At 34.7% G+C, this 26662-nt stretch overlaps 1 protein-coding gene across 3 annotated transcripts in view; it reads left to right on the top strand.

Annotated features, from left to right (window-relative positions):
- The window catches only part of LOC120240991 (multidrug resistance-associated protein 1-like), an 85098-nt gene that overhangs the window by 11623 nt on the left and 46813 nt on the right, over positions 1-26662 (top strand). The window contains exons 3-9 of one of the 3 annotated variants that reach the window (XM_039245894.1): positions 1679-1826; positions 2781-2905; positions 9374-9551; positions 18440-18694; positions 21127-21192; positions 23621-23758; positions 25269-25415. In XM_039245894.1, the coding sequence (XP_039101825.1) occupies positions 1679-1826; positions 2781-2905; positions 9374-9551; positions 18440-18694; positions 21127-21192; positions 23621-23758; positions 25269-25415 (1057 nt within the window). The remainder of the gene's footprint in view (positions 1-1678; positions 1827-2780; positions 2906-9373; positions 9552-18439; positions 18695-21126; positions 21193-23620; positions 23759-25268; positions 25416-26662) is intronic. The other 2 variants (XM_039245897.1, XM_039245896.1) reach the window with 2 other exon arrangements.

Here is a 26662-nt window from a genome sequence, read left to right on the forward strand (position 1 = left end):
AATATGTTTTTGAAAGTGCAGTGCAGGAAGATGTCCAGCATATTTGAGCCAACAGAAACGTGATTACAGAAGGTCCTTTCTTATTACATTTAAACCTTTTTGTTAAATATGAACTGTAGTATGACATTATGTAGTATAATAAAAGTAAAATTGAATCCCATGGAGACTCTGGTTACTATAAAGTTTAAATCCATCTCAGGGTCAATCAAAAGAGATTGTTCAGTAACAATGACAATGAAACAGTCCCAATTTGGGATAGTGTAACACTTTGTTATGGTGTCTTGGAATAATAAGGTACTTTATAATGGAAAGAACAGAAATTGTTGAGTCAGAAGGCCTGAGTTTAAATGTGGGTTTAATTTCTTACTGAACAAGTTATGTCGCTAAGCTCAAACTGAGTATATCTGAACTACATCACTTGGGAATATGTTTGGCCTCAAGCAACAGAATAGCCAAATGATTATAGTTTAAACAAATAGGTATTTATTTTTTTATATTACTGAAAAGAACTCTGGGAATAACCTGGTAAACTAGTAAACTACCTCAGAAATGTTATAAAGGTCCCAGAGTTTTTCTGTCTTTCTACTTCCCATCCTTATTATTTGGCTTTTCACACATGGTGACAAAGATGGCTTCTCTGTATCAGAGCATTATGCCTTCAGTGCAGGCAGGAAGGAGGAAGGAGGAGGCAAAACATTTTTTCCTCTTGAAGTTTTGAGCCTTCTTTTGAAAAAGAAAGTTCTGCTCAGCAGACTGAATTATATTGTTAATGTCAAGCAAAATGTTGTCAGATTACTAGGACTGCATTAGACTGATCATAATTATGACTCTGGCTGAGATAAGGACTTACCCTGAGTTCAAGAGATTTTCAACTGAATAAGTATCAAGATTCCTGGTAGTAGGAAGATGATGGGGTAGAAGGATAGCTGTAAGATATGTATAATTTATTGTCTGCCACAACATTTGTGGTGTAACTAGATCATGCATCTTAGTTTTCCTGGGACAGTTCTGATTTAGACCTATTGTTCTTTCATAATTTATTCAGTGTCCCTTGGGGGAAGCTTGTTGAATGAGGGAGAGTGGAAGTTCTGAGACTAGTAGTAACTTGTCGTACTTCTTAAGGCATTGGCTTAGAAATGGCGCTGTCACTTTGACTCTATTCTATTGGTCAAGGTAGGTCATATGGCCAAAACTGAAGTTTATGGGGCACAGACAGATACTCCACATCTAGTTGGACAATTTGTAAAGTCAAGTGGCAAAGTGTATATAATGTCCCTGTGGAATAGGAGAAGTTGCAGATGCACAGGTTGGATCCATATCTCCTCTTATTCAAGGCTATAGAACAGCAAGTTTTGGGTTTCAGAGTGAATACTTTACTGTGAAAGTAAGATATATAAATTTCAGTAAGGTAGGTAAGTAGTAGGTGACTCAATGTGAGATGAGTAAATTCAATGTTTCACTGAATAAATGGATGTCCCAATAATTCTAAAAGCTACAAATGATTATTATCCATTACTAAACTACAGGATAAGTTGTATGACTTTTCGAAACACAGTCTAAGCATTCCATTTTGATTAAAAATGATTTATAAATCAAAGAATAAAATAAATGCATGCAAAATTCTTTTTAATTTGCATATTAGTTTTGCTGAATATTTACCTTACTCTTTCATTTTTAGAATAATTGTTTTAGGCTATAAGAAACCTTTGGAAAGAGAAGATCTGTTTGAACTAAATGAAAGTGATTCTTCCTATATTGTGTGTCCCATTTTTGAAAAACAATGGAGAAAGGAAGTTTTAAGGAATCAAGAGAGGCAAGAAGTAAAGGTAATTAATTCTTAAATCTTAAGTACCTAATTATTGCCGAAAACTAGTAAAAGCTTCTTCCAAATATGAGATACTAGTAGTATTAATTTAGAAAGTTCCTAAAATATGTGAAATGACAAGCCATTTTCATAAGTACGATAGGTTTTTATTGCAACTAATTTATGTCGTCAAGTTATTCAGCATCTCCTCCCTTTAATATCAAGAACAATGTGCTGATATGTTATCTTTGGCTTTTCACCAGTACTTTTGCTCAATTATCATGGCAAAGATTGTTTCTATATCTCATGGCCTCATATATGTTTGTCCAAGTAAGCAATATGGTGACCACGGCCAAAGTTTTTGGTGCAGAGACAGGTACTCCATATCTTGTATCATATATGCACACATATAGATCCTCTTTAGAATTCCCAAAAAGAAAATATAATTTGAAGATAAAACTTCATTTATATTAATTATATTAATGAAAGAGTTTCAACATTCACAAAAGTAATAAAACATAACTATTTCTTCTATACATTTATACCACATGGTATAAATAATATCAGGTGTTCTGGAGACATACTTTTCCAATGATATAGGTCATATTTTCAAGTTTAACTGAATTTGTCCCTTTCTTATTACTTTATCTTTGTTGTATTTATTTATTTATTTATTTATTTATTTGAGAAAGAGAGAGCATGAGTGGGAGTGCAGGGACAGAAAGAGAGGGAGAGAGAATCGTAAGCAGGCTCCATATGGAGCTCCGTGCAGGGTTCAATCTCCCAAGTAGGAGATCATAAGCTGAATTGAAATCAGGAGTTGTACACTTAACTGAATGAGCCACCCAGGCACCCTACTTTATTATCTTTGAGTTACATTACTAATTTTATGGTTGGTTTATAGATATATTTTATTTTTACATGTATTTGCTCTGTCCAATTTTCTCATGGTTTCTTATTTTCTTTCATTATGTAGGCCCATGCCAGGAAACCATCTCTGCTGTATGCATTGTGGAACACCTTTAAGTTTGTCCTGATCCAAGTTGCTTTATTCAAAGTGTTTGCTGATATTTTGTCCTTCATTAGCCCACTCATAATGAAGTAAGTTGTAGTCTTGTTTTTTTGTTTTTACAATCTCTTCACAGTTAAATGACAAGCAAATGATAAGCAAGTGTTTCACGCTAAAAGTTGTACTAAAAAGAGTAGGAAAAGTCCTTATTGCAAATTTTATTTAGGTCATGGACATTCTGTTAGCTTTTCCTGTAATACAAATGTGAATGAAGATAATATAGTCTATATTTACTGAAGCCAACTGTGAACTAAACACTGTTCTAAATTCTTTTTATTAATTATCTTATTCAATCTTTACAACAATCCTATGAGATAGGAAATATTATTACACTCATTATCAGGATGCAGGAATAGACAGAGAGGTTTAAGTAATTTGCCTAATTTCACAGAGCTAGAAAATGTCAGAGTTATGACTAAAATCTAGGAACTCTGTCTTAAATATATGTTCAAAAAATGAAATGATATTTACCTTTACTATTTTTCTCAGCTGTGGATTTTTGGGAGTTGAACTGTATCAGCCAGGGAAATTAAATATAAAAGTAAATATAAATATTTTCTTTAATGTCTATATGCAGGGATTTACAGGCAGACAATGAAAGCAGTACCTTGACTCTGTGGCACCTTTTTCAAGAAGATATTGTCCTACCTTTAGCTGTTATATGAAGGAAAAACAAATTTTTTTATTACCCTATGATAATATTTTTGTATTGAATTACGTTTCCAAATTGTTGGAGTTTTTAAGAACTATTTAATTCATGAAAACAGAATTAATCCTTAGTTACTTGAATCCTAGATAATGTCCAGGCATGTATTTTGTCCGGTATTTATTGAGTACCTACTACATGCCACTGTTCTTGATAGACCCTGGGGAGAGACAAAAGTCAAAAAGTCCCTGCTCTAATGACACTCAGAGGGGTGAGATAAATAGTAAACAAATGAATAAATATAATGATATTGAGAAATAATCTGCATTAAGGACAAAATATACAAGGAAGGGTAGGAAATGCCACTGTAGGGAGATAAAGTACTGTTTTATTTAAGAAGTTAGGGAAGACATTGGTGATAAGGTGACATTTGAAAAAAGTCCTGAAGGAAGTCAGAGAGGAAGCCAAGACTGTATCTGTTGCAAACAGGAAGAACAAGGAGGGCAAAAGCCATGAGGCAGGTGCATGCTTGATGACTTTGAGGACCCATGGGAGGTAAGTGAGGCTAGAGCAAAGAGTCAGAGAAGAAATTTGAGGTTAGAAAGGTCTGGTCATGAAAGAGATTTTAAAGGGCGCTATAGAATGTAATGGGGAAATAGGCTTTTATTCTGTGCTAAGAGGGAAAATGTTGGAAATTTTGAGCAGGACTTGATATGATTAGACCTAAGTTTTATAGGGATCACTCTGCTGCTATGTGGAAAATAATATAAAGTGATAAAAGTATCAGCAGTTGAAATACTAAGATAATCCAGGCAAAGGCCAGTGGTAGCTTCAGCTAAGTTGTAGCAATGAAGGTGTTAAGAAGTGGTCAGATTCTGGCTCTATCTTAAATGTAGAGTCAACATCATATGCTGATGGGTTGAATGTAGGCTGAGAGAGAAGCAAAATCAAGGATGCCTTCAGAGTTCTTGGTTGAAGTCATAAGGTAAATAAGGCACCATTTACTGAGATCTAGATGGTTCAGGAAAGAGTAGAGTAAGGTGTGGGGTTTCCTTTTGGACTTGCTAAATTTGAAATACATATTAGCCATTTTGCAGGAAGGAATGAACTGACTGACTGCTGTCCGTTGGAAAGCCTGACTGCTATTCTTTGCGAGGCCTGCTTATAGGAATGACTTCGGGCAGGCAACTAGAACTTACAATTCAGGAGGGTAACTGCTACCACAACTGTTAACAGTGGCTCAATATGTCCACACTGGTTAACAATCAATACTATTCATGCTGAATACCTACTTTCCTTCTAGGAGTTTGGAATTTTGGCATATGTTAGAAGGCCACCCTGGATAATGAATCTCTAATGAGCTTATCTGGTAGACAACATTTTACATATGTTGCCACAACTAGTTGCTAGGGTAATTAAGTGTGTTTTGTGTGACCTTATTGAGAGAAGACTTTTGGAAGCTTATGTTTGTTTTCTCCTGGACTTTGCTCCGCGTATCTTTTCTCTTTGCTGATTTTTTTAATACTTTCACCATAATAAATGATAGTCATTAGTATGACTAGATGCTGACTGCTATAAGTCCTTCTAATGAATCATTTAACTAAGGAGTTGCCTTGGGGATCCCTGACCGCCATTTAGCCAATCCAAAAAGATTGAGTAAGCTTAAGTCTGGAGTTAAGCAAAGTATTGGCTGGGATAATACATTTGGGAACTGTTCCAACAAATTAGATTGGGTATGTGAAATCATTTTTCTGGATGAGACCACCTTAGCATAGATAAGGAGAGGTATATACCTCTATAGACAGTCAGCTGTTCCAGTGTTTGGAATTAATGAAGACAGAGAAATCCACCAAAGGACAGTGAGAAGGAGTGCATAGTGCAGAGAGACGAGAACCAAGAATGGTCGGGGGATCTAAGGCAAGATGTTTCTTTGCCGTCAGAAAACAGGTCCTGTCATTTTCTACCCCAAAGTCTGGCTCCCTTGCCTATGGAAATAGAAGCCAAATGTCTGCTGGATTAAAACCCCTCACAGACAAGGCAACATACCTCTTCTTCCCTCTACCTCTGCCTCCCCCCTTTGTATATGCCAGCTGTTTTTAAGCAGTTGCCATAGAGTTATCTCATCTTGGCCAGAAATCTATCAGAAGTGTATTGACCAGCATCTTCCTCTCCTGTCCTGTTCTGGTGATCTATTGCTTAGTATTAAGCATGTCAAAATTTATTGGCATAAAACAATGATGATTATGTTCACAAATATCTGTGAGACAAACAATAATCACTACACTACAGAAACAAAGCATAATTTTGTGGGTCAGAATTTCAGAGAGGGACAGATTTTCTTTGATCCACCATGATGGTGGGTTTAGTTGAGAAGCTGGAATGGCTGGGGAGAGCTGTAGCAACTCAAACAGAGACATATTTTGGGGGCCTTGGCTCTGGCTGTTGGCTGGGTTACTTTTATCTTTTTTATGTGTACTAGTGCTGGAATGTCCAGGATGGCTTCTTAACTTACATACTGATTCCTGGGCTAAGATGGGTAGAAATGGCCAGATATCTACCTTTTTCCCTCTGTCTGTCTGTCTCTGTCTTTTTCTCTTCAAAGCTTCTCCAAATGGTTAGCTTGAGCACAGAAATCTCATGTAAGTTGAACTTCTTACATGGCAGCTGGATTTCTTCAAAGTGAACATGCCACGAGGCTCAGACAAGTCTTGTTATGACTCAGACTTGGTAAGGTCAAAGTGTCACTGCTGCCACATTATTTTGGTTAAACAAGACCCTAAATCAGCCCAGAGCCGAGGGGAGTAGAATTAGAATACTTAGGTTTAACTCTCAGTGAAAGGAGTAGCAAGATTTTCCCAGCCATTTTTAGTCATGCACTGATTCCTATTTTCCAATGACTACTGCTCAAAAACTCATTCTAGAATCTCACTGTGGTCACTGTTTAATAAAATAGCTATAGGACATGGCAATATATGGTCTCTATCTTCTCCAAATACTTGCAGTTTATAGGGTGCTAAAGAATTGCTAACTTCTTGGCTATGGGTTAGAGACTGGTGTCCCTAATTTTATGACATACTTTAGTGACATACTAGCTTGACCTTACCTGCAAACAGTAATGTCAATATTGCATTGAAATGAGTTGATGTGTATTTCTTCTTGCCTAGACTATGAGCTCCTCTAAAGGATCCTCTGTTACTCAATGTCTATGTCCTTAGCACCTAGTACAAAGTCTGGCACATAGAACTCAAATACATTTCCTGAATGGAATACTAAATAAATGGGTTTATCCAAAGTTATACTTTTTCAAGAGATTCTCATTCTAGAGTAGCTGAATGGCTTTAATATTTCTACATTGAGGAATAAATGATCAGAAAGAATTTATGGGTTTAACTATATGTTAACTAACTAGAATGTAAATAACAGGTCGAAACATAAAAAAAAAGAAAGGATTTTATGAGTTTGTATGATCATAATCTGAGCCTGGGAAGCTAATTTTTTAGCCAATTTTGAGATGTGTATTTTTTCTTTTGATAAGGAAGATTAATAGATAGGACTGATTATAAGGCTGAAAATACATTGTCCTGTTATCATAACTCATGTGTCATGTTATGATGATATGATGACACATGGTATGTGTAATAATCAAATATATAAAAATAATACTTTCATGTTAATTTACTATTAGAAGGAATATGTTTCTTGCTGATTGTTGTGGTTACTCTTTTCCCCTCTTTCTATGAATTTTATTATAATATTAGTCAAACAAAAATGACTATTCAAATCTGATATGATTAATATGGTTTTATGGTCTTCACCATGTATTTATGACAGATTATTTTTAGTTCTTCCTGATTTATATGTGTAGAACCTCTGTGATACTTATTGATAGTCATTTAGTTGTTTGATTTTATGAGAAAGGAAAGTCTGATTGGTAGATACATCCACAATAAAAATAGTGCACTTCTTTCAGGAAATTTAATTTGTAGACCAAGAAAACATTTAGTACATTGCTCTTGTAAATATAATGTGGTGTCCCAATAAATAGCATGTGATAGAGATCCACTGATAAGTACAGAACCTCCTATTATTTTATCTAGGTGGGGTATCGAATAATTTAATAGTGTCATTGAGAATATGCAATGCTCCAAATAGTTTTCAATGACTACAAGTTTTAATAGTAATTTTAGAATCACTGGTATATATTTGATTCCAAAGTACAATTTTAATCAAGTTAATATTTTGAAGTACTTGGTTTATAAAGCAACACAGATTGCTTTTAATTTTTCACCTGTATGCTGTCCAAGATGTGAATAAAATAGATCAAGGCTTAGACATTAGTTTTTTATTTTTTAAAAACATAAACTTTAAAAATGTAAACTCACATAAAGAATGAATGAGAAAAAAAGAGAGGGAAAGAGGGGGGAGGGGCAGAAATAGAGGAGACACAGAATCTGAAGCAGGTTCTAGGCTCTGAGCTGTCAGCAAGAACCTGACACAGGGCTTGAACCCACAAGCTATGATATCATGACCTGAGCCAAAATCAGATGCTTAACTGACTGAACCACCCAGGCACCCCCAAAGAATTTTTAAATTCAGTGTCCTTAAAATAATTTAGGTATAGTCTTACCTAATTACATGTGGTTTCCTCTGATTATAATCTTACATTCATTTAAAATGGCTATTTACAATGACAAAGCACATTTCTGTATCTCCAGAACTCAGAGTAAAAAAAGGAGGCAAATCATGAGAGACTCTTGAATACTGAGAACAAACTGAGGGTTGATGGGGGTGGGGGAAGAAAGAAAAGGGGAAGGTGGGGTGATGGGCACTTGTTGGGATGAGCACTAGGTATTATATGGAAACCAACTTGACAATAAACTATGAAAGAAAAAAATAAATAAATGTAAAAAATAAAGTAAAATTAAAATTTAAAAAATCATACAATGAAAAAAAGTATATTTCTAAAACATCTAGTATTATACTCTTTACCTACAAAATAACAGAGACTACTTAAACCAAGAATTGAACCTGCAAAATAAATGATATATTAATCTGTATTCGAAAGAGTATATCCGAGTTGTTTTCACCATTATGTAGAATATATGTAGTATTTTTAAATTATTATTATTATTATTATTAGTCACATATATGCAGTTTAAAAAAAGTTAAGAATACCATTATATGTTATTAACAATGACATCGGGCATTCTGAGTTTTAACCAGTGTATAGCTGAAGAACAATAAGCAACCAAGATAGTTATGATTTGAACCATCCCCACTGTCTAGCTGTATCCCAGAATTGACCTGACATCATGGCCCTGCTGTCACCAAACTTAAGAGAAAATAAGGGAAGATCGAGTAGAGGGAAATTGGATATGGATAAAAGTAATAATAGAAGATGAGATAGCATTCAGGCCTTTGAAAAAAAATTGTGTGGCATTTTAAGAGATTCAATACTTAAATTTTAACTGTCATGTTTCCCCATATTTAACAAAATGCATGGTTATGATAGAAAAGAAGCTTTAAATGTCTACGTCTCAACTTTTATGAAGTTAGACCAGAACAGTTCACTGATTAGATTACTAGAAAATAACCCTGTACTCAAAAGCCTCTGAAAGTAACTGTTGATTCTATTAATTTTATTATATAATACTTGAGTTAAAAATAAACAGGGCAATTGTGATGAGCATTGAATGTTATATGTACGTGATGAATCACTAAATTCTACAAGAATAAGTGTGTGTGTGTGTGTGTGTGTGTGTGACAATTTGATGACACTTAACTCTCATTAGCATTTAACTGCTTCAGATGTTTAACATTTCTTCCCCTTTTTCAATTTTTATATGACATTCAGGCAAATGATTATTTTCTGTGAACATCGTCAGGATTTTGGATGGAGCGGCTATGGTTTTGCTTTGGCACTTTTTCTTGTAGTCTTTTTGCAAACCTTGATCCTTCAGCAATATCAACGTTTTAACATGCTCACTTCAGCAAAAATTAAGACAGCTGTAATTGGACTCATCTACAAAAAGGTATAAAAATTAAGGAATTCTCAATTTCTAAATGGATTCTTTCCTTGTATGGTTTGAAATAGGAAATTATATTAAAAGTTCTTAGGGTGCCTGTTGAATATACATTTACTTTGGTTTAAAAGAACTTTGACTCATCAATACTGGTTGTATTAATTTTTCTATAGGGTTCTGTCTAGTCCTTACAGCCCCTGTAACTTCTAGTGAGCCCTCGTCCATGGTACTAGATGATAGTTTCTGTCCACTGTTTTGTCACTGAACTCCTCCTCACAAAGTGAATAGCATTCAATGTCTTCGTGTTTGTCTATGTTTATGTATGAACATTTCTTCCTTCCATGATGATTTTCATTTTACAAACTACTTTTTCCTTCTTCCTGTGTTCACTCTACTTTGCTTTCTCATGAAACAAAACCATTCTTCTCTATGCAATCATTATCTGCTTCTCTTGCCTCTGCACCCCCAGAAAGAAACCTGGCTGATACTTATGCTTATCATAACCCTGAAGTTAATTTGTTCTTTCTTGAAAATACAATTTTAAATGCCACCTCATTACCATCCAGAGCCTTTTATTTATATTATAATTAAAAACCATTAAAGAATTTCTTCCTTCTCTTAGTTATCACTTGAATTATCCAATTAAAGATATTTTGTATTCTTACTACTCTTTTGTAAATTGCGGCTCTTTAAGATTTGGAATAGAAACATATTTACCTGTTGTACCTTTATTACCTGGGAGAGTGACTGTTATATACATTTTTACAAAAGCTGGATGTCTGGGGCACCTGGGTAGCTCAGTTTGTTGAGTGTCCAACTTCAGCTCAGGTCATGATCTCATGGTTCATGGGTTCGAGCCCCGCACTGGGCTCTGTGCTGACAGCTTAGAGCCTGGAGCCTGCTTTGGATCCGATGTCTCCCTTTCTCTTTGCCCCTCCTCGGCTTATGCACTGTCTCTCTCTCTCAAAAATAAATAAAAACATTTAAATTTTAAAAAAGCTGGATGTCTGAGTAAATAAATAAACAAGCCACTTCTTCAAGAAATTAGGGGGAATTATTAGCGTATATAATTAATGTGTGGAACTAAATGCAGGTTTTATATGAGGTCAAAAGAGGAGGAAATCTACAATGATGTTGTGCAGTTAAAGAAGGTTTCACGTAGAAAGGAAGCCTTGAAGTGGTCCTTGGGAAAGGTCTAGGATATTTATGAATGGAAGGAAGTATTATAATTTGGGCTGAGCTGGGCAGGAACCATTACAGGCCATTTGGCCATATGGGGCCAAAACGGGAGTATGGAATGGTTTTAGCCCAAGTGGCGGGTCATACTGCCACAGTCATAATTCTAGACGCTATACATTATGAGAATTCCTAATAGGGAGGAAAGATATCAATGAGTCTAGGGATTGATTTAAGTGTTAACACTTGTTTTTGATATACAGTCCATAGGAAACAAGATTTCATTCAGTGATTAAGGCATTGGATTTTGGGTATAGGATTTGGGTGGATTTACAAATATAAAAGAGGGGAATGTGGTAGAAATTAGAACAAGCTGTCAAATAAAAAAAAAAAAAAAGAAAATCAAGCATTGTGGGTGACTCTATTAAGGGCAGAGACCCTGGAGATGATAATGTAAAAGGTCACACTGACTACAGGGATGAAACCATAGATTCCTTAGAGGGACTATTTAAGACCAAAGAGCACTCAGGATCAAAGGACTATATCAATCAAACCAGCTCAGTAGATCTTGCCATAGGCATGACAGTTTAATTCCAAGTCCATCAAACAAGCAGCAGAAGACATTACAACCTGTTGTTATAACCTGCATTGATGCGCTGATGTAGCATGTGCACCTACCACTGATATAAGGCTGGCTTTTTTCTGAGTCTCCTGTCCTACACCTGCTTTTCAGAGGGGGTCTCTCTCCATGGGACTAACTAGGGTATTAAATTTCTCTTCTCTCTCTCTTTATAGGTTGTAGAATTCTGATTTTCATCATATTTAGATACCTTCAATGTCCAAAATGTCTCTCATAGTGGCACCAGATACCCACATTAATCTGGCATTGGCTCTAGTTCATCAAGGACCTGTTTTTAGAGTGGGGTAAGCCTGATCTCAGACCCTGTTCTTGCTGAGGAGGGGAGCTGTTAGGACTTTCTTCTTCTCTGTCCATTCACATGCTGCTCGTTTGGAATAAAGGTCAGGGAATACCATTTTTAAGGTTTGTGGAAAAAGCAGGAGCCTCTTTCTACTTTATCAATTTAGGAGGTAATGAGTCTCAAAGCTCAGATACCCCTTAGCTCACAGGTAGCAACTCCATGACAATTCTCGACTAGGAAATAAAACATGCTTCAAAAGCAGTGTCAGTTAGTCCTGGGTTTAATATAGGCAGCCTGGGGGCATTCCTGCACCAAACACTGTCCAGTAGAATCTTTGTGATTTTTAAAAATGGGTGAAGAGGATCAGAAGGTACAAAACTTCTAGTTAAAATGGTTAAAAAATAAATGTCAAGGGGATATAATGTGCAGCATGAGGACTATAGTTAATAACTCTGTATTTTGTATTTGAAAGCTGCTAAGAGAGTAGTTATTAAAAGTTCTCATCACAAGATATTGTGTAATTTTGTAACTATGTGTAGTGATGGATGTTTAGACTTGTGATTATTTTGCAATGTATACAAATATCCTATCATGTTACACACCTGAAGCTACTATATGTCAACTAAATATATATCAATTTAAATTTTTTATTAAATTTTTCAATGTTTGTTTACTTTTGGGAGAGAAAGAGACAGAACGAGAAATAGAGAAAGAGAGAGAGTGGGGGAAGGGTAGAAAGAGAAAGAGACACAGAATCCAAAGCATGTTCCAGACTCCGAGCTGTCAGCACAGAGCCCAATGTGGGGCTCAAACTCACAAACCGTGAGATCATGACCTGAGCCAAAGTCAGACGCTTAAACTGACTGATCCACCCAGGAGCCCCAGTAGATCTCAAATTTTAAGAGGGAGGAGAGAAGGAAAAACGAGAGATTTGGAGCATGGAGTGCTGACAAAGAGAACAGGTTTGAGTGAGAAGCCAAAGGATTATCTTCCATTGAAGGAATAATATGAGGATTTGAGATATCTGAAAAACATAAAGTGAAATAAAATAAAATAAAGGGAAATGAAATAAAACTTTCAAAAAAAGATTTAACTAAAAAAGTACTACATCCACACTATCTGGTTTGGCAGCCACTAGTCCCATATGATTATTGAGCTCTTGAACTGTAGCTAATAAGATTAAGGAAGTGAATTTTTATTTTTAATTAAATTTAATAACCACACATTGCTAATGACTACCATATTGGACAGTAGTACAGTGTCTAGACTCTACATTTGCAGTTTATGGGGCGCCTGGGTAGCTTAGTTGGTTGAGCGTCTGGGTTTGGCTCAGGTCATGATCTCATGGTTCGTGGGTTTGAGCCCCGCATCGGGCTCTGTGCTGACAGCTAGCTCAGAGCCTGGAACTTGTTTCGGATTCTGTGTCTCCCTCTGTGTCTAACCCTCCTCAGCTCACGCTGTCTCTCTCTCTCTCTCAGAAATAAATAAAACATTACAAAAATTACATTTGCAGTTTAAAAATTTATTCTTACCTAAATTGTGATAATTATAAGATGCAAGAAAATTGATAAAATTTAGATATATATATTAAAAATTTTTTAATTTTAATTTATTTTTGAGAGACAGAGACAGAGAGAGAGACAGAGACAGAGAGAGGGAGGAGAAGGCGTAGAGAGAGGGAGACAGAGGATCTGAATCAGGCTGTGCACTGACAGCAGAGAGCCTGATGTGGGGCTTGAACTCACAAACTGTGAAATCATGACTTGAGCCGAAGTTGGACATAACTGACTGAGCCTCTCAGGCACCCCAGATATATTTTTTAAAATAAAATAGACCCCACTCTAGTGTGGTCAGGAAGAGGAGAGGCAGAATCCAAATTCTGCACTTAAGAGTCAGAAAGAGAATTGTGGCATGTTGTTTTGCATGTAGAGGAATTGAAGGAGAATGGGGTCCTATAAATGTTAAGAGGGTCTACCTTTAGGTACACCGTATCTTATTAGAAGTATAGTAATCTTTGGTTTAGAATCACTGGGTGAGGAATTTTGAGGGTCCTTCCAGCTCTAAATTATGTGATTTATGTGACTTATAGCAGTTATGATCAGGAGAAATATCATGTTTAATATTGCATAATATTGCATGATGTAGGCATGAAGGATGAACTGCATGTGGAAGAGGCTCTACTGTTGGAAATATATGATGGGGGAGAGTCCATGGGTGAATACATGGCTTGCTCAGAGAATGATGAGTAGATTAATTTAGCTAGAGATAATATTCTATGAGCAGGATGGTGAGGAGGGTTAGGATGATAAAAAAGAAGGGATTGTAGCTCATTTTTTTAGAAACTTGAAAAATACATTGTAAAAATGTACTTTAGTTCTAGAGGAAGTTGGGATTCATTTGAGCCATAGGACAGATAGATAATCAGGAGAAAGTAATGAAAATAGGTAGGGTTCGAAATAAGGAATACATTAGAACTATTTCAGTAGTTCTAGAAATAACGATATGAACCAAGACCATGACAGTGAATCTAGAAAGGGACAAACATATTAAGAGGGAGAATGTGAAATGGCAAACAAATTTCACCATCAGATGATAAAATGAGATATGAGTGAATTAAGTTCAGTGATAATCAAGATCACTCTAGTCAGTAAGAGGTTTTAAAGGCTAGAGCCATATCTGACCCATCTGGCTCTTAGAGTATAATTCAATAAATGAAATCAATGAAGTTTCAAAAAGTGACGAGTCACCTACCTGTGGTGTGTGTGTGTGTGTGTGTGTGTGTGTGTGTGTGTGTAGATTAGGTAAAGAAAATATTCTAGAAAAGAAATCTGAAACTTGGATGGAGTTTAAAAATAACAGAGCTTTGTGAATGTGATTATGATTACAATATGATTGGTAAATGAAAATTGGCTAATTTTCATTTTGATTAAAGAGTATTTATAAACTCCCAACTTTTTATATGGTTTTAGATTTTACAGTTGGGTTTTTTTTTCTTTTTACCTCAGAGTTGCTTTCTCTCTTTTGTCAGTTTAAATGCTTTTTACTGGACAATTCTGCAGTATGTTGCATCATCCAGTGTAATTGTGGTGTCATAATGCAGGATTTTTCCAAATTGTTTCATGTAACAAAGAGGCAGTTTAGACTGCATAATTTAGGAATAAAGGGTAACTAAATTTCCCTTCATGCCTTGTGAATTTTGTCCCTCACAGAAATATAAAAGTTTAGTTTGTAGAAAAAAATATTGAAAGAAAAAATCAGTGCTCCTGATGTTAAAAATGCAATGCAGAACAATATCCAAGTATATAGTGACCTTTAATCTTAATGTTTTGAAAGCAGTTAGTTTTTAAAGATAATTTTCTTTTGTATATTGAAGAAAATATGTGTAATACATAAAATTGGGAAGAGAAAATGACGGCAATTCTCATAATTCTAGATTGCAAAGATAATTATTGATGTTAATTTCCTCTCATAATTATTTTACATGCATACATATGTATGTATAATACACTTTTTAATAATCTATTATTTATTTCATAATACATCATGACCAAATATGTTGAGAATATACTTTGTTATATGATTTCTTTATGATTTCTTTTTTGTATTTAATCTGACTATATATTTAAATGTTTTATTCTTATATACAAACAAATTTAAATAAATGCATAGCAGAAACTTTCATATATGCATACACTAAATTTTTTCCTATTATTGTCACTTTTTGCCTGTTTTATTTGTTTCCTTGTTTGCCATCTTCACTCATAATACATATGGTTCACTCAATACATATCAAAGTGCTTTTTCCATACATTCTTTATAACCATAGCAGTGTTGTCTTCTGACCGTAGGTTTGACAGTTGTTGCCACCCCCCACCTCTTACCCCAGCATTTCTGGATAACCTGTTTTACTTTAATTTTACTATTTTTGGGTGCTTGTAAGTATTTCTTTTTAAGGATGGTTTTAACATTATAGAGTTTGAAAATTTTACCAGGATAAGAAACATATTGTTTTCTAACTAAATTGACTAGTACTTCTTGACTGCTTCTGGTTTGAAATCTTTTCTTCACTCAGAGAGATTGTCTTCTATTTTATCTTTAATTATTTCTTATCATTCTTTACTTGTAAAGTAATTGTTATGTTTTTATGTATATATATAAAATATACAAACACATATAATAAACACATGCAAACATATATCTGTTGCACTTTGTTTTAAGCATTATTATGTACATATAAATAGATATACAATCAGTTATAAATATAGATGTAGCTGTAGATATATTGCTTATATATGCTTTAATGACTTAAAGTCACAACAATTAACTTACCCATTTTCAAAGAGTTATTAAAGAGAGTAGCTGGCTGGTCCTGGAACTCAGGCATTTCACCCTAGAAGTTGGTTATTCATTACCCTAAAGGTATAAAGAAATATAAATTTATATATAAATACATTAATATGAATATAACATATTTAATATATTAACATACATTTACACTATGTATTTAATATGTTAATATAAATTACTACACTTAAAACATATTTATGTAATATATACATATTTGTGTGTATATTTATATCTCATGGATGTATAGCTTCCTGAAACTCCTCCATGCCTTTAATCATTTTTTTAATATTTCATTTTTTAAAAATATATTTTTTCTAATATCTGGGAAAAGTTTTTGAACATATCTACTAGTTTAAGAATTCCATTTTAGGGAATTTTGCTGTTAGCACAGAGCCTGCTGCAGATCCTTTGTCCCCCTCTCTGTCTCTGCCCCTCCCCTTCTGTCTTTCTCTCACCCTAAAAAATAAACACTAAAATTAAAAAAAAGACTTTCTTTGTTGTAATATCCATTTGGGCCTTTGGTGCCTCCATTGCATTTTTAAACAATTGACAGTTGTATTTTCAATTTTAATTTATTTTTTTGTTTTTACTCATTTTTAATTGTTATGTTCTTTCACTATAAGATTACAAAGAGATGTTCATATATTTCTCATATTTCTTGTGATATTTTTCCCCCAATAGGTCATTTATTTGATTCTTTGGGTAATTTAGGTACTTTGAACTATTCAATCTGCTAGTATTTTCATAAATACTAAATACTATTTAACTTTTCCTTCAATAAGTGTAGAGAAAATAGTTTATCACTTTTTATAATTATAAGTTGCTGGTGGATTCTATTAGAGATCAATGGACCCCTCTTAAGAAATGTTATAGACTTAATGAAATGAGAGTTACAGTTCTTGGATTTCCATGGATTCACTTGGCCATTAGATGATCAGTAACATATTAGTGGGAGGTTAAAGACCTACCTTTGGGGGAGACATGGCCAAAACTTAACTGTCATAGTGACTAGTATTTTTTCCTTTTATCCCCCTCTTGTAGCAATAGTAGTCATTCTGTTTTATCACTAACACAACTGTCCCCCTCTTACTAGTCAGTAATGGAACTGTTTCTAATTTACTGTGCAGAAATGTAAACAAGGACTGAACACTGTAGCAGCCATGAAGGTTAGGGACATTCTGGAACCTTGTGACACTTCCAGCTGTGCAGACCACTCCCCATCCCCCAAGGAGATTGTACCTCCCCCTTGCATGAAGAACTCCTGCTTAACCTCAGGAATATTAGAGAGTTCCACTGAAAATCCTACCGACTTATTTTCCAGATGAGCCTTTTCTTTGACTTTTTATTATTTGTTTATTGAAAAAAAATGGACTTTGAGTGCTTCCTGTATCACATTTACTCTTGTTAGCCCCCGCCGTCTATCCTGTCTTTCTTTAAATCAATGCAGACATTCCTTAAAATTCTTGTTATATGAATGGACGTTTGTCAAGCTTCCAGTCAGTATAAATATCAATTTCCCACTACTTTTACAGTTTATTTATTCATTTCACTGGGAGTTTTAAGTTAGTGGAGAATTAAAGAAGTGAATTTCTAACATTAGTTAGAGTTACCAATAATTAAACTTGGGAATATTGAATTCAGTATACAAATATTAAAATAACGTGCATAGAGAGAAAGTGAGAATTGGGCCTTGGAAGAAAAGATGTATTTCCATCTGCTCCATGAAGTCTTTCCAATATTTTTATCTTTCTAAATTCCCATAACCCTTCTTAGCTATTTTTATACTTAACGATAATTCTGTGTGGGAGGTATATGTGTGTGAGGGGGTGGTAAGCAGACTCCACAACCAGATTATAATCTTCTTGAGAATTAGGACAGTGTCATTTATAAATTTTCTAGTTTCAAGTATAGTACTGTTTATCAGCATTCATTAGATATTTATTGATTCATTTATGTACTTTGTATTGATAAAATATAGATGGTTTAGCATTTTAGGGGTGTCAATGAATAGAGAAGATCCTCAATGCAAAAATATAGAATAGATTCTTTTTTTTTTTTAGTGAATTCTATGCTCATTGTGGGGTTTAATCTCATGACCTCAAGATCAAGAGTCACATGCTCTACAGACTGAGCCAGCCAAACACACCTAGAACAGATTTTCTTTTTTTTGCAATTTTATAATCAGCAAAGGATTCTTAGTGAAGATATTTGTTTGGGAATCCAAATATGCAGTGAATTTCAAAACTATATGTTTTGATCAATAATTATATTTTCCTCCTGTAAAACATTAAAATGTCTCACTATTTTATAATCCTAATACATAAATAATCTTGAACATGTTCCTAAATATATTAAAAATTAATATTAAAAGTTACCATTGTTTGACGATAATAATGCCCCGAATTCTAAGATTTCTAGAACTCTTTAAATATTTTGCTTCTTTTTTTTTCCTAGGCCCTACTTTTATCTAATGTGTCTCGAACGAGGTTTTCAACTGGCGAAGTTATTAACTTGATGTCAGCAGATGCGCAGCAGCTCATGGACTTGACAGCAAACCTCAGTCTCCTGTGGTCGGCCCCTTTGCAAATCCTGATGGCTGTATCACTGCTTTGGCAAGAGCTGGGTCCTGCGGTGCTCGCAGGGGCGGCAGTCCTGGCGTTGCTTATACCAATAAATGCTTTAGTTGCAACTAGAGTAAAAAAGCTAAAGGTAAGAAGAAGACTGCCTCCTGTTACGGGTGTCAAACTGAGGCCAAGTTTTCTGACTTGTGTTGACAATAACCATCTAGCAAATTCTGTATATGTGGATAATCCAACTTTATCATTCGTTCATGGAACTGGTATTGATTGGACATCTGTTCTGTGCCGAGGTACTGCAGTGAGAAGAACCGATGAGTTCCAGCTTTCACTGGAGGAAATGGGCATTCAGAAATGAATAAATAGGGGCGCCTGGGTGGCTTAGTCGGCTAAGCGTCCGGCTTTCACTTAGGTCATGATCTCGCGGTTTGTGGGTTCGAGCCCCGCGTCGGGCTCTGTGCTGACTGCCGGCTCAGAGCCTGGAACCTGTTTCAGAGTCTGTGACTCCCTCTCTCTCTGACCTTCCCCTGCTCACGCTGTCTCTCTCTCTCTCCTAGAAATAAATAAAACATTAAAAAAAATTAAAAAAAAAAAGAAATGAATAAATAACATAGTGCCTGATGTTAATTTGTGTACGAAGAAATAGGAATTAGGCTAGGGTGATACAGTAACAAAGAGTGGCATTCACATACAAGGTTAGTGAAGTCCTCAGGAAGGATATGATATATCAGCAGGATAAGGGAGCAATCTATGTGGATGTCTGAGAAAAAGATTTACTAAGCAAAAGGACAGTGTGGACACAGCCTGGAGATAAGGGTGTGCTTGTTTTGTCTGAAGAGTGGCAGGGAGGCTGGTGGGTTACAGTGAGCAAGGAGTGACTGCATCCAGAAAGTAGATAGTAAGTGCACGATTGAAATAATTTTAATATTCTTCCTTTACATTCAGTCATCTTACCATCAATACCTTATTCAACATCTGCCATATGGCAGACAGTGTGCACCATGCTGTACTGTAGAAATGGAGAAACAGGATATAGTTCATTGCACTAAAAAACATAGTGTAAGGGGAGGGACGAATGGTTTCACATTTAAAGTAAACACACACATGCAGGTGTATTGCTTATCACACTTATTTTATATTTTCAAATGGATAAAAGATTAACAGTACCTATGTATTGACATGGAGATGTGTCAATCAAAATAAAGAAACCCATGTATGCATATATATTTGTGTCTTATGCCTACATGTACATATATATCCTTAATCTAGTTTTTAAATTATGAATATACCTGTGCACATCGGTGTAATAGAGATGTGTAAATGAAGTGATACAGATGTGGATATAAATGAATTTGTATAAGCATTGAAATAATCTAGAAATGAAGCACCAGTCTTTTAAGAATAGTTATCTGTAGAGTAGAGCTAGAAGGATGGGGGGGGGGGATTTTTCACTTACTACTTGAATACATTTAAGTAATGAGGATTTACACCTTCTTTTATATTTTTCTGAATTTTCTAAATATAAATCAATCATCAAATAATTACTGAAATAATTACCAAATAATTACTAAAAAGAATACTAGTCTTAAGAGGTGAAAACTAGAAAATACCATATAACTATGAAATAATTATGAGTTACTAACACACTAGTATTTAGAATAACAAGTTTTTAATTATAATTAATATTTTTAAACTAGCTTTTAAAAGTTCTAGATTTTAAATAATTTAAATAGAAACTTTTAGGAATGGAAATACATTTGGGGCACCTTAATATAGAGCCCTAAAACTTTCAAGGAGACTACAATTCTATGTGTAAATATAATAAACAGAAAATATGCCTTTAATCACACAAACAATACTATGGATATTAACTTGAAATGCATATTTTGTTAGATATACTAACACTGTACTTATTATTTATATCATAATTGTGACAATATTATTGGAGGAAATCCTTAAGTAGCAATAACAAAGCTATGATAAGTGTAAAATATATAAATGTTAAATGTTTGAATAACTATACGGTAATTATATAATATTTGCCAAAAAAGAGTATTTGAAAATATCATTTTAATCACTTTAATTTCCAAAGTATTAATGCTCAAGATAGTTTATTTATACTATACATACCTTTATTTTTATTTTTATTCCTGATACTTCTTATAATATATATGATAAAATATACCTATGATATATATATATATTATATATATATAATTGATAAAGTTTGGGGAATCTAATCCCATTTTAATAGAATATGGGTATTATTTTTTTATTCTATTTAAAACATATTACATCTAAATAACAATATTTTCTTCTATTTTGTAAAGTATGTATCTTGCTCTTATTCTACTGCTGGCTACTTTTAAGTTTTAAAATATCTCTTTATAATTAATTTTTAACTTTACCAATGGAATAATATATGAATATTTTATGATGGTTTTCAACTAAATATTATATAAAATAGAGGAAAGAGTCTGTATTTTTTTAAAAAGCTGTAGCCGTATAAGTTGAACTATTAGCGACCTTTGTCAAATATGCTATCATTTTCTTTCCCTTAAATAGAAAAGCCAAACAAAGAACAAGGATAAACAGATAAAACTCCTCAATGAAATCTTACATGGAATTAAGGTAATATAAAAGGAATGTGATTTTAATTTCACTATTTAGAATACAGTAATGGTAGTGAATAAATGAATTTTTTACCATTCGTAATATCAAAGAAATATATATTGTTGGCAGAGTATTTCAAATTTCATATATAGGAATTCTTATTGTTAAAAAAGCATTTAAAGGGGTGGCTGAGTAGTCAGTTGGTTAAGCCTCTGACTTCAGCTCAGGTCATGATCTCACAGCTCATGGGTTCGAGCCCTGCTAACAGAGCACAGAGCCTGGAGCCTGCTTCGGATTCTGTGTCTCTTCAGATTCTGAGCCTGTGTCAGGCTCTGTGCTAACAGCTCAGAGCCTGGAGCCTGCTACCGATTCTGTGTCTCCATCTTACTCCCTGCCTCTCCCCTGCTCATGCACTGTCTCTCTGTCACTCTCAAAAATAAACATTTCAAACAATAGCACTTAAATAAAACCAAATAAAATGCAGGTGTTTTCTTTTTGCTTCTCACCCAACAACTAGACATAAATAGCCCAAAAGACACAAGAGAGAGCGCTAGAGAGGGACAGAGAAAGAGAGAGAGAGAAATCTCAAGCAAGCTCTGCACTATCAGCACACAGCCTGATGTGGGGCTGGAACTCAAAAGCTGAGAGATCATGACCTGAGCCAAGAGGAAGAGTCATGTGCTTAACTACTCAGCCACTCAGGCACCTCTAGATTTTTTCTAAAGGGCAAAATTTGTAAAGCCCACATGGAATTTCCTCTGGAATTGATGGTTGCAGAGGAAATTTTCTCTGTCTTGTGCATCTATCATTATGAACATAGGATATGCTATTATATGTACACATAGATTCACTTTAGGAATCAGTAAAAATTCTGTATTGTGCTGTGTAGAACTTTAAAAAAATTGAAAATTACTGAAGTGAAAGACATAGTTAAGGATACCTTGAGATAAGACTGATATAATTCACTTACTTATCTGCAATTAAGAGTAGCCATAAGTAGCTCTGAAATTTAACTCAGATTTATTGAATAATTGATATTCAGTCAGTTAAGTGCCTGACTCTTGATTTCAGCTCAGGTCATGATGTCACAGTTCATGGGTTTGAGCTCTGTGCTGGCAATGCAGAGCCTGCTTAGGATTCTCTGTCTCCATCTCTCTATGCCCCTCCCCCTCTCACACTGTCTCTGTCTCTAAGTAAATAAATAAACAAACAAAGATTGATATTCATGAAAGGAAATTTGTATTATCGTAAGACTAGGACAGTATAGATAAAATAAAAGAACATCTCCTAGAGATCTGAGCAAAGTCGAAAATTTAAAATAGCAGTCCCAGCAGTGAATATACTAGAATACTGGTAAAGGATCAAGTATAGGGAAGTTTAGAGTATAGGGTAGTTTACAGGTGTGGGCAGTCAGCATCCCTGGGGTTTGGGGGAGGAAACAGATGCCATCTCTCTGATAATGATAATAGTTATCATTTAGTGAACAATTTCTGTGTGTCACATGCCATACTTATCTCTTTGTATCTGTTTCCTCATACAATTCTAAGGAACCTCAAGAAAATAACTTCTCCTCTTCATTTTCCAAATAAGGAAACAAAGTTGCTGAGCAGTTAAGTGTCATGTCTGAGTTCACAGAGCCAGTGAGAGATTTTTAGAGATCTCCAGAGAGACGGAACCAAAAGGATGTGTGTGACTGTATATATTCCAATTTACAATCTCAAAACTCTAGTCACCTTTCAGAAAATGGCTTTAAGTCCCATGCCACAGTCTTCAAGAAATTGGGAGGTCATGGAAAGGAACATACATACTGAGAAATGGGGAGTGGACAGACGTGAGAGCTGAACCAGCAGGAAACATTAAAGATTAAACTAGACATAAACACTACGGGGCTCATGCCCAGAGCTGAGATGTTGCTGAAGTATGGCTCAAGAATAAGCTATTGGTGGGTGAGAAGGACATAAACCTAGAGAGATGATGATTTTCTTCTCCCAGACGTCTACTCCCCCCCCCAAAAAAAAACATAATACAAGGAAATACTTTTTTATGTTTATTTACTTTTGAGAGAGAGAGCATGAGCAGGGGAAGGGCAGAGAGGGAGGCAGACAGAGAATCTGAAACAGACTCTGTGCTGTTAGCACAGAGCCTGATGTGGGCTCTAACCCATGAGAGTTAACCCATGAGATCTAACAGTGAGATCATGATCTGAGCCCAAGTTGGACTCTCAACCAACTGAGCTACCCAGGAGCTTCAGGAAAAATTTTTGACTCAGGTGAAAATAGGAACATTCTTGCTTTATGAGTTTAATGTCTTTTTTTTTTTTTAGAAGCTTTTACAATTGTGTGTATGTTGGGGGCCAAGGGGAGTATATTGTGTATATTTGTATGCGTGCATGTTTTTATTGCTTATATGATATTGATTTATCAAATAGTCATTGCCTCCTTTATAGATCCTCAAACTTTATGCATGGGAACCCTCCTATAAAAAGAAGATTGCTGAAATTCGAGAACAGGAGTTAGAAGTTCAAAAGTCAGCTGGGTATCTTGCTGTATTTTCTATGCTGACATTAACTTGCATTCCATTCTTGGTGAGTGTGTATAATATTTCCTGTTTCGATTTGCAAATTTGATTTGTAGATCACCTCCAAATTACCTAAGGTGTCCAGAGTGGAGTCTTTTGCATCTGAATTAACATTTTCATGAAATGCAGTCTTTGATTTATGTAGATTAGAGAATGGAAGTTTTAAAGAAGAGGAAAGTATATGTATTCTCATCGGTCTGTATTTTTTACATATAATAAAATGTTACTTCTTTATAAATTTCTCACAGATCAAACATGTGCATTTATATCCTTAAACAATATAACTTGCATTTCAGAGTTTAATTTCAAGTATAAAATTCCTTGATTGGTGTGATTAAGCATGACCCAAAGGCATACTATTTGGAGTTGGGAAGGGAACGGACATTTATTGAGTGCTGCTCCTGCATGCCCGACAAGTTAATAGAGGTTGCCAAGTTTCATTCTTGCAATGATAAAGCATTGCTTTTCTCATTTCACAATAGGAAATGGAAGTCCATTCTACTTTGGTGAAATCCTCAAAGTTATAGGATTAATATTTGGAGGCACATTGATATGACCTGAGGGCATTCTCTTTCTGTCATACCATGTAAACATTGGGAATCCCATGCTATTTAAACTAGACTATAAAGTGCCTTGACGTATGACGCAATGAGTGAAAGCCAAAGGAAAACCAAAGTACATAGAGCTGAAGCATCAGTTTTAATCAAAGTTACCACTCCCGGTGGTGATGGAGATCAGGAGAAGTTCCCTATGTCTCCCTGGCTGTCAATCTTAAATATTATTATTTTTTATTTAAATAAATATATGGGTATTATGAAAATAAAAGTGATATTTACATTTGGAATCCTTTGGCAAAAATGTCTAAGAAGTATTTGCTTAAGCTAAGTTCTGTGTACATGATAGTATATTCTCATGCGTATGTGAACTTTTCTGCCTTTTCTAAATGACACAAGAGTAAATATAAATGTTATGAACCATGATTTATTCATACTTTCTTCAGTTAATTTTATGACTCACAGAAAGTATAATCATTACATATGAGTCAGGATGTATATATATACCATTGGAAAATAAATTTACATAATACTCTATCTTAAAAATAAGATGTATTAGTACACATTTTACTTACTTTTTTTTTACTTTTTAAAGTTTATTTACTCTGAGAGAGAAAGAGTGGGCCGGGTGGGACAAAGAGAGAGGAAGAGAGAGAATCCCAGCAGGCTCCACACTGGCAGTGCATTAGTACACATTTTAAATGGGAATAAAAACTAGTAAGAACATGATATCAAAAGAAGGGACTTGGACCACACGGTCTCAATGATGCAGTGTTATAAGATACACAATGTATGATCTGAACATTTATTTTATATTCTTCAGCAATCATACTGAATAATACTGGATTTTGGTAAACAACAATAAAAAAGGATTTAACATTTTTCCCCTAATTTGAGGGACTTTAACTCATACTGTTGTTAGCACTGAGTAATTGAAGAAAAGAACATGTCTATATTTTTTAGGTGTCCCTGGCAACGTTTGGCATCTATTTCCTATTGGATGAAGGAAACATTTTAACAGCCACTAAAGTGTTCACATCTATGTCTTTGTTTAATATTTTGAGGCTTCCTTTGTTTGATTTACCAATGGTGATCTCAGCTGTGGTCCAGGTACATCCAAAATATGCTTAAACTAAGAGTCATTCATCTACTGAAGTCTTTGGTTTTGCACATTTTACCTCAATGTCTTTCAGTATTTATTTCACTTTTTGTGGTTGTTTTACGCTGTTTTCAGAATTAATCTCCCAAAATTAATGAGTAATAGAGAACTTTAAAGAATGGAAAAAATTTTGTCTTTTTGCCTATGCTTTTCTTCTATCAAAATGACTTTTAAGTGTTTCAATATAAGATATTGTTTTCTTTGCTAAGCATTTATTTTATTTAGCTTTTTAAAAGGTGGTGTTAGACATGACATCATCAAAAGTCTCATTTTCTGTTTTCAGTTGAAAAATGTTTAACTAGGTGCTTTGTATGGAACTGGATATGAATGTTTCCTCAGGGTTCAGCAGCAGTTCTTTTCTACTGAATGAATAAAACAGGGAAACAAGTACATTGAAAATATCAGTCTGCCAACAAACCATGTATGAGGTATCTGCTTTAGCAGGTCTTTATTGTAATCTCTATTCGCTGGAAGCTCTTTGAATATTATAATGAGTAGAAAGCTGATAAAATCACAGGGAATGTGGAGCATGATCCCTTTGCCCTGAGATTTTGTTAAATTTTTTGAATGTCAGGTGTCGATTGATATGGGTGCCTGGGTGGCTCCATCTGTTAAGCATCTGACTTCAACTCAGGTCATGATCTCACAGTTTGTGAGTTTGAGTCCCACTTCGAGTGACCTCCCTACCCACTTTGGGTGAGCTTGAGCCCCACCTCTGTCTTTCTTTCTCCTCCCTCTCTCTCTGCCCCTTGTGGGTTTCTCTCTGTCCCTTCCTCATTTGTGTCCTCTCTCTCTCAGAAAATAAACATACATTTTTTATATTGTTTAAATAAATAGTTACTTATAATTACTAACAGTAACTATGATGGCAATAATTATATTAAATCATATTAATTATATTAAAATTACAGTACTAATAGCACATTATTTGAATAAATATGTAGTGAATACCAAGTAATCCATTTTTGTTATATCATACCTGTTTTGGTTGTTATTTTACTAATAATGACCAACAGAGGGCATAGAAGTACTATTGATGTGATGCTTCTAACAACTTGTTTCATGACATTCTTAAGAAAATGCCATTCTAAGAGTAAGTATTGTTTTCCTTTCAAAATTAGAATCTAGCTAACGGTCTAGTATCTCAAAGTGTTCTCCAACTCCTAGTGGTACACTGCTGCCTTCACTAAATAAATAT

This window comes from Hyaena hyaena, unplaced genomic scaffold, assembly GCF_003009895.1.
Source record: "Hyaena hyaena isolate Hyena2069 unplaced genomic scaffold, ASM300989v1 scaffold_272, whole genome shotgun sequence".
In the NCBI taxonomy this organism is placed as follows: Eukaryota; Metazoa; Chordata; class Mammalia; order Carnivora; family Hyaenidae; genus Hyaena; species Hyaena hyaena.